The sequence below is a fragment of the Micropterus dolomieu genome, linkage group LG01, assembly GCF_021292245.1.
Source record: "Micropterus dolomieu isolate WLL.071019.BEF.003 ecotype Adirondacks linkage group LG01, ASM2129224v1, whole genome shotgun sequence".
NCBI lineage: Eukaryota > Metazoa > Chordata > Actinopteri > Centrarchiformes > Centrarchidae > Micropterus > Micropterus dolomieu.
The window spans coordinates 1881604-1890833 of record NC_060150.1 but is presented as its reverse complement, the minus strand read 5'-3'; the positions used below and the strand labels follow the sequence as shown (position 1 = coordinate 1890833).

General features: G+C 44.6%; 1 protein-coding gene across 3 annotated transcripts in view; it reads right to left on the bottom strand.

The window, feature by feature from the left end:
* Positions 1-1828: 1828 nt before the first annotated feature.
* lipt1 (lipoyltransferase 1) overlaps positions 1829-9230 on the bottom strand; it is a 29693-nt gene continuing 22291 nt past the window's right edge. Inside the window, exons 1-5 of one of the 3 annotated variants that reach the window (XM_046051188.1) lie at positions 4438-4454; positions 4231-4348; positions 3113-3659; positions 2808-3029; positions 1829-2669 (exon numbers count right to left, since the gene is read on the bottom strand). In XM_046051188.1, coding sequence (XP_045907144.1) covers positions 2257-2669; positions 2808-3029; positions 3113-3659; positions 4231-4251 — 1203 coding nt within the window. In that variant the 5' untranslated portion in view covers positions 4252-4348; positions 4438-4454 and the 3' untranslated portion in view covers positions 1829-2256. The other 2 variants (XM_046051197.1, XM_046051207.1) reach the window with 2 other exon arrangements.

Below are 9230 nucleotides of genomic sequence, written 5' to 3'. Positions count from 1 at the left end.
ACTGGGCTCTGAGGATATATACTGGGCTCTGAGGATATGCACTGAGCTCTGAGGATATATACTGGGCTCTGGGGATATATACTGGGCTCTGAGGATATATACTGGGCTCTGAGGATATGCACTGGGCTCTGAGGATATATACTGGGCTCTGAGGATATATACAGGGCTCTGGGGATATATACTGAGCTCTGAGGATATATACTGAGCTCTGAGGATATGTACTGGGCTCTGAGGATATATACTGGGCTCTGAGGATATATACTGAGCTCTGAGGATATATACTGGGCTCTGAGGATATGCACTGGGCTCTGGGGATATATACTGAGCTCTGAGGATATATACTGAGCTCTGAGGATATATACTGGGCTCTGAGGATATGCACTGGGCTCTGGGGATATATACTGGGCTCTGGGGATATATACTGAGCTCTGAGGATATGTACTGAGCTCTGAGGATATGTACTGGGCTCTGAGGATATATACTGGGCTCTGAGGATATGTACTGGGCTCTGAGGATATGCACTGGGCTCTGGGGATATATACTGAGCTCTGAGGATATGTACTGAGCTCTGAGGATATGTACTGGGCTCTGAGGATATATACTGGGCTCTGAGGATATATACTGGGCTCTGGGGATATATACAGGGCTCTGAGGATATATACTGGGCTCTGAGGATATGCACTGGGCTCTGAGGATATATACTGGGCTCTGAGGATATATACTGGGCTCTGAGGATATATACTGAGCTCTGAGGATATATACTGGGCTCTGAGGATATATACTGAGCTCTGAGGATATATACTGGGCTCTGAGGATATATACTGGGCTCTGAGGATATATACTGAGCTCTGAGGATATATACTGGGCTCTGAGGATATATACTGGGCTCTGAGGATATATACTGGGCTCTGAGGATATATACTGGGCTCTGAGGATATGTACTGGGCTCTGAGGATATGCACTGGGCTCTGAGGATATGCACTGGGCTCTGAGGATATATACTGGGCCGATTCCAGCGTTGCTAGTTGAGGCAGGTGAGGCTCCACTGAGACTGCGATGGACAGAATTAGCATTAAATTATTGGGCAAAATCAAAAGGATTCGGAACAGCTCTTCCATCAATTTCCCCGCTGGGAGTGCTGGGAGTTTGAAAAGGGGGGGAACAGGATCAATACATACAAATAATACATTTTCATTTAGAAAAGACGGGCTTGAGTTGGATGGAAATAGCTATTCATAGAACCAGGCAAACTGGGAATGGAAATATTCTCCATCAGAACACTGCTAAGTGCATGAAAAGGAGAGATATAGGGAATTAATAAACTTCCTTAAATCCACAGGTCTATATCTCAAGTCTTAGGTAACAAAGCTTCAATGGCGATACTTTACAGGTGGGAGGCAGCAATGCACTGAAACAGCGCCGAGACTGCCGGGAAAAAAGAAGAAGGAGATTCCAGCAGAGTGACACCTCCTGTTTTCTCTCTCCTCTCCAGCGGAGCGCTCAGCGGCACGCATGGCTACAATCGAGCAAATCGAGCATCGCGCATGCGTCCTGCGACATGACCCGTCTGAGGTTAGTCACGTCAGGACGATACTGCGCAGACTCCTGCTCCACATGACGTCACTAGCGCAGGAAGATGGCAGCTCCCGTGCGGCACGTTTGTGGCTTCAACCTGATCAATACTTAGAGATTTAATTACCAAACAATACATTTGACTTGTCACAGCGTCCACGAGGCCCTTTATTTTTTACTTAGACAATTTATTATTTGTTTAGTTTGTACCTGAAGATGTGTGTCGTCTTTTTATATTCATACATTAAAACTCTGATAATAAACCAGTTTTCTTCCTTTATTTAGTGAAATTAAACATAAAAAATTCATCTCATTTTCACTGAAAAACTTTTGCAGGATCTGAACCAAACAAAGCTGTTTTTTTAAGTCCAGGACGTCTCTGCAGCACGAACAGATTTAATTTAAAATGATTTTTTCACACATAAATTTTCAGAATAGCTGCAGATTTTTCTTGTGATTACAAACTGTAGTGACGTTAGAACTAGTTTCTAGTCAGACATAACATTTTAATGTCCCTGTGTCGTTTCCTCGAGACAAACAGCTCCACTGCTGATGAATCGTCAGCGTGGCGTCTGCTCTGGCGGCCTCTGGGTGGCGCTATGACGCCCCGCTACTGACCGGATCAGTTTTCTGTTGATCAATAAATCGACACACGCCGAGTTGTTTCAGTTCACCAGTTTTATTTCAGCCCATCGCAGACACCACGGCGTCGCACAGGTTGTTCAGTCTGCTCCTCAGCTCGCCGCTCTCCGACCGCAGCAGCGCGGTCACAGCTGCAGCCGCTCGATGCCGACAAAACCTCTCACCGACCAGCACGCCGCTCAGCTCGCCGCTCAGACGCCGAGGAAGCCAGTCTGCGGGAACGTCCAGCTCGCAGCTGTCGACCACGCCGTTCTTCACCTCCACGTGCAGCCGGGCGGAGCTGCGAGCAGGCGGTCGGTCGTCCCTCAGGTCCAGGAGGGTTTGGACGCTGAATTTAGGCGTCTTACCGAACGTCCAGTCCCAGGCGCGCAGCTCCGCCGCCGTCCTGCTGAGACCAGGGAACGCGGACTCGTCGGCGGGGTCAACGAGGGTCGACGCGGCGCTGAAGCTGAACTCTGAGGGTCCGAAAGAAAAGAAGGGTTGAATTAGAAGATCAACCGTGTATCAGCCACCTGGTTGTGTTGCTCTGTGGTGACACGTCTTGGCCAGCAGGGGGCCTCGTTCGCCACAGATGTCTTCAGACACAGCTGTACCTTCATTGTACTGGTGCGCCAGCGCGTCCAGCAGCTCCTCCCACTGCAGCGTGGGGGCGTGGTCCAGCAGGTTGGCGACAGGTGAGGGGACGCTGGGCGTGGCGTTGCTCTGGATACCGGGACAAGAGGGGCGGAGAACATCGGCGAGGGCGGAGCGGTCGGCCGAGTGCAGCAGGGTGCAGTGATGGTAGGACGACTTCCTGCTCAGTCTGGAGGCGCTGCCTGTAAACAAAGACATGAACAACAACGTGACGTTTCTGCTGCAGTGCACTCTGGGAACCTCTTGTCCGACCCCGCCTCCCTACCTGAGATCTTCAGGTGTCCGTTGAGTAAAATGTCGAATCTGTCGGTGGCCCGGACGTCCAGTCCCGGCCGGAGCCGCCTCAGAGCCTCTGTGACGACTTTCAGGTTCCTCTGCCGGTCGTACGCCTTCTTGGAGGTGAAGAAGGTCAGGTTGAGGTTCCCGAGGTCGTGGAAGACGGTCCCGCCGCCGCTCCGCCTGCGGGCCAGAGGGATCCCCGCCCTCCTCATGGCCGGCAGGTTGCACTCGGTCCAGGGGTTCTGGTGGCGCCCGATGACCACGGCCGGCCGGTTCCTCCACAGCAGCAGGATGCTGCGGTGCTGTAGGTCCACGTTGGCGTCGATCCAGTCCTCCAGAGCCAGGTTCTGGTACACATCGGTGGCCTGGGAGCGTAAGACGAGCCCTGCCCCGCTGCCGTCAGAGGCCACGACCAGGCTGGAGGCGAAGCTGGTCTGAGCTGGCGCTCCTGAGCAGCGTCTTAACAGAGACAACGTCCTGCTGACGTGCGACATCATGGCGTTTCCTTCAAACAGCTTCTTCAGCTCCGCATGCTGCAGCAACGAGATCACGTCTAAAGACCACGAGGCGTTACAGCACCAGGAATTAGTTTTACAGATCGGTAATTTCTTATCCTGGGAGGTTTCCGGCGTAATTAGGTTAAAATCCTTAATTAGTTAATAAAAGCTTTCATCTCCCCTACTCACATTTTATAGATGAATAAATAAATAAATAAAAATTTGGACTTGTTGGTCAAACAAAACAAGACGTTTGAAGAAGTCGCCTTGGCATCTGGGAACTTAATTAGCATTTTCTTTTTACTGTTTGATAAAGGACATAATTGTTAGTTACAGCTGATAATATTGTGCTCTTTACAGGAAAATAACAAAGTTTAGCGGCTATGTTGAATTTATAAGTGATTTCCACTTGGAAGAACTGATCCCAGCTGATTCTTGTTAAATATTATTTATAATTCTTTTATTTTCCAACAGTTAAATAAATTACTATAAAGCAACTAGCAGCGTACAAATTGTCCCTCTTCGCCTAAATTAATTTACATTTTATTCCAGTGTGACACCAAGCAGCGTTCATGAACTAACGTACGCGCACGTAAATATAACTTACGTGATGACGACACTGGCGCATCACTCTGTAACCGTCCTGCAGCAGGTCGTCGTTAGCAAAACCTCCCTGTTAGCTTTAGCGTTAGCTTCAGCGCCGCATCTGCTGCTGTCACTGAAAACTAAATGAAAACTACTTTATTATATTTTAACAAACATTTTTAACGGATGAAATGAAAACACAGCTGAGATCAGACGGTCTCGCGCTGACCTGAACCGAAGAGGGAGCGAGCGGAACCGGCGTCAGACACACGACAAACAACTTCCGTTATCAGCCTTCACAATAAAAGCGACACTCCAAAGGAAAACAGTGGTTTTGATCATTTCGCTTTATTGCAAAGTAGCAAACTAATAAGCAGCAAAAAAATAAATCCAAATAAGTTGATTTAGAAATTCTGAACCACAATAATATCGCTGCAAAGTGGAGGGTGTTTTGAAACAATTTTGTTGCGATAAAGGCCTAAAAATATACAAAATAAGGAAGATAACATTTGAAAATTATAGAGATGTTTCAGCGAGATGATGTTGTGTTGTCGGAATTCGTGAGTTCAGTATTTATAAAGTTTGCCCTGAGTGTACTACAATTATTCTACAACTTAGGATTGAACTGTAGACACACATTCTTAGAGAGAAACTGATCAAAAATAAGATTTAATACAAGGAGGAACTTTTCTAAATAGACGTCTTTTAAATTTTATTTAATTACTTTATATTATTTGATTTTTTTAATTTGAATTGGACAACAGGAAAAAGCGAGTCTTATTCTGCTTTTATTCTGATGGGTATAATCGCTTAAAACTGACACATTTCCGGTTTGATCGTGTGCAACTTCACTCCTGGCTCTGACCTCGGTCCCACACAGTGAAAGCAACGTGCTGCACTGGGATTCCTGACAAAGGTTCCTACCCCACGGAAAATGTGCTTACAAACAACAATCGATATAGAAACTATTTAATTAGCATATCAGGGATGTGTTATATGTCGGGGTAGAAAACAAAAGACAAAAATGATGTATAAACAAATAAATATCAAGAATAGAACTTATGTAGATTAAAAACTAAACAAAAATATGGCTGGTCTTTAAATTAAAAGCCAGATTTCTGTTAGATCTAATAATTGTTAAATGATCAATTTAACTTATTTCCACATTGTTGTAATTTCTCAATAGATAAATTTCAGCAAGTTTCAACTGAAGGTGACAAACCTCCTGTTTTATGGTGAAAATCTGTAATGGCCTAACTGCCATATTGCACATAGTCCTTATTATTGTTTAATATTTTGTATATCTTGTTAATTTCATATTTTTATATTTATGTATTTTATATTTATTGTTACTTGTTGTTATCTGACCCCGGATAAGCAGATGAAGATGGATGGATGGATGGATGGATGGACATTTATTGTTATGCACCAAGTCACCAAAGCAAATTCAGTGTACGTGTAAAACTACTTGGCAATGAAGCTGATTCTGATTTTGGAAGATCAAGTTATTATAAAACACACATTTATTTTAACATTTCTGTTTTAAATCTTTTTTAAACAGCTTTTTTTTTGATAAAACAAAATACAGAAACATTTTTACATTAAACACATTATTAATTTAGTTGTGTGTGTTTGTATTTAGTTTAAACTCTTCGTTTCAGATAATAAATGTGTTGTGTTTTTAATTGATCCTCTGAAAGCATCATCACAGGAAGAAGCAAAGAGTCTGAAGAGACAGCGAGCGAGAGGAAGAACTCGTGACCACATCCTGACAACACACAGAAACACACACATACACACACACACAGTCAGAGTCAGTCAGTCGGAGCCGATGTTTCAGGTGAGAGGTTATTTCATTTACATTTACATTTCAAACTAAAGGTTGATGTTAGATCAGTGCTGCTGCTGCTGCTCTCTGATTGTTTTACACAGTTTGTGCTTTTATTTACCAGCTACGACCCTATAAAAGTTCTACCTACACCGTTATTATGAATTTTTAATGTTATGGTTTCAATGATAACCATCTTATATTCAGGTTAAAGAGGAAATGACCACTGGTTTATATAAACATTTAAAAAAGGGATTCTGTCCCCCATCTGCTCATTGATTGTTTATGAATGAGGGAAAATAACTATAAGAAAATAGATAATCTTGTAATCTGACACTTGACATTGCCACTTTAAGAGAAGTTGAGCTTTAATCGTCTGAGGGTGTGAATTCTTAGAAGTGTCCTGTTATCACACGTTCACACTTAGTCATACAGACACATACAGCTGCTGTAGCTATAGCTGCGGTTTCTATGCATGTAAGTAAAAAAAGATCTATATTTCCAGTCAAACATTTTACTAAACACATGTAACCCAATGACACCGGTTAAAACACAGTAGCGCCCGGAACATTAATTAAAAAAAAATAAAAACTCATGGAAACCAAGGAGCGGTTGTATGTGTCACAATTTCCTGTCGTTAAAGTTAAAAAAGTCGTCCTCTAATGAGCAGTAAGTTTAGGCGGTAATTAAAACTGGAGAGGTGCTTTACCGGTTCTCACTCCCAAGTCCTCACATACAGACGCATGGTCAAGACCTCGCGGGGTCAGTTTGTAACGCACTGAGTGAAGCCCCTTTTTGAACACTAAATGTAGGTGTAGGATATAAATAACAGAAAAGTCAGAGTCAGGAGGCGGCTGGGCCAGGTTGAGACTGGTGTCTGTTTCCTGTGTGAATCAAAAAGTTAACAGTGATTAGTTTTAGTTAAGTAACGGTACTTAACTTACGTAAAAGTTAAGTCACGTAAGTAACATAGTTATTTTAACCCAAACCATGTAGTTTTCCTAAACCTAACCAAGTAGTTTTTGGTGCCTATACCCACCCAAATTCAGACCTTTCACAATGTTAACCACTAGTTTTATTTTGAAAGTCTGACTGGACTTTGCATATTTATTGTTACTGACTTGACCGCTGAGCCCAAGATACCGAAAAACAACGGCAAAGGGTACCCAGGGCGTTAAAAAGCGACGCCAAGGGGTCTTGACCGAGTGTCCTTTTGTGACGAGTTGGGAGTGAGAACGTGCTGTAACCACGGGTGACCATTTACAAACCGGACCGACTGAGGTCAAGAATAGTCAGAATTAAAATTCACATTCACAACGACTTGACAGTCTTTATACTGAAGCAGATAGATTGATTTGAATTGTATGGAAGCCCTTGTCCGCCAAGAATTTAAAAGAAATTGAATGGTGGGTACCGACGCACATGGCGCCCTTTCACGCCACTTTTTCTGAATAATTTCTGACGTAGAGAACTGCTGTTTCTGCTGTCGGCGTCTTGCCCGGTTGTGCAGAGTTCTGCAAACCTGCCGAGAATTTCCTTCCCCTCGCGGCTGGTAACGCTCATCTGTGCTGAGAAAAGAGGTGGACGCAAATCTGGGCAGGTAGCCTTCATCATCTGTTCTGCCGAATTATGCAGTCACCTCTTAAAGGTCCTTTTCAGGTACTTTGCTCTGCACACTGATCAAACAGGGTTATCAACACATATTTTTCCTGAATCTCAGTGAATGCTACTTCTGCTGAGTGTAATAAAATATTAATGACTGAACGTAAAAGCATTATTTGGAGGTGCATGCAAAACTCGGCATAACACCGGATATTCCCATAACGTGCGGAGACATGGTTGGTATCGCCTTTTAGCGACCTGGGTACAGCTTTTGCGTCATTTATTGACGTTCAGGGCTCCGCGGTTAAGTTAGCGACATTAAATATGCAACGTCCGGTTAGACTTTCAAAATAAAACGCTAGCATTTTCGAAACATCGGCATTTTGAAACGGTGCTTTATTAAAGTCATGAAATGTTGCGGTTTGGTTAGGTTTAGGCAACAAAACTACTTAAGGTTAGGAAAAGATCATAGTTTGGGTTAAAATAACTACGAAGGTCGGTTAACACGTAAATTAACTTACGTAACTTTCGTAACTCATCTTAAAACTTAACTTAAATAAAAATATTTAATGTTGACTTTTTGTTTCACCTGGGACACGAACCCCGGTCTCCTGGTTCAAAGTCCAGGTTCTGGCCCTCCATCTGCCTCTTTACTCAGTCTTTTCTGTTAAATATCATATACCTGCCTTTACCGTCACAAATGGACGCTACAGGGGTTCCACCACTGCGTTGAACTATGACGCTAGGGATCCCCAGTGCGTCACAAACTGACGCCGATGGGTCTTGAACATGCGTCCATATGTGACGAGTCGGGGAGCGAGAAAGGGTTGTCCAAGATGGCACCTCATTCATTCCAATGAAAAACGTTCAGGCTTCCTCTGGCCTTTAGGTTTGTGGGTCTACAAAGCCCGCCTCCTTCTCTGGCAGGGCAAAAACACGTCACTGAACAGCTGTTTGAAGTTTTCCACTTCTCTGAGACAATAACGAAACCCAGGCGTCCACGTAGAGACGATAACGGTGCACTATCACAGCAGCTCATCAGTGTCACCAACGTCTTCCTTTGTGTCGTTCTGCAGATCGTCAGATTCATATGAAGACGCCCTCCGGATATCACACACATGACCATGCACATGCACACACACGGCCTCAGTGTTAACAGGTGTGTGCGTGCGTGACATCATGTCTGACTTGTGGCCATTTTCCTCGTCCTCTCCTTCCATCGTCCATCACTCCTCTCTGTCCCAGGCGTCGCCTTTCATCGCTTCACCTTCTCCGCTCGCCTCCCCCTCGTCACCCAGGAACAATGGAAACCCTCACGCTAAGGTTCTCACCATTTTCCTCACCAATTCACACACTTTGAGATGTGAGAACGTTCTTATTTACTTGTTTGTGCACTTCCTCCTCCTCCTCCTCCCCCCTAGGTACCCTCCTATCACCTCATACCTCAGACCCAAGCACCTAATCACCACCCACATCGCCAGGTAACCTCCCCAACCTTCCCTCATCCCCACGTGACCTCCCCTCATCTTGAACCCCAGACCCAGGTATCCTCGCCTCACCTCCATCAGCACCAAGTAACCTCCCCTCACTTC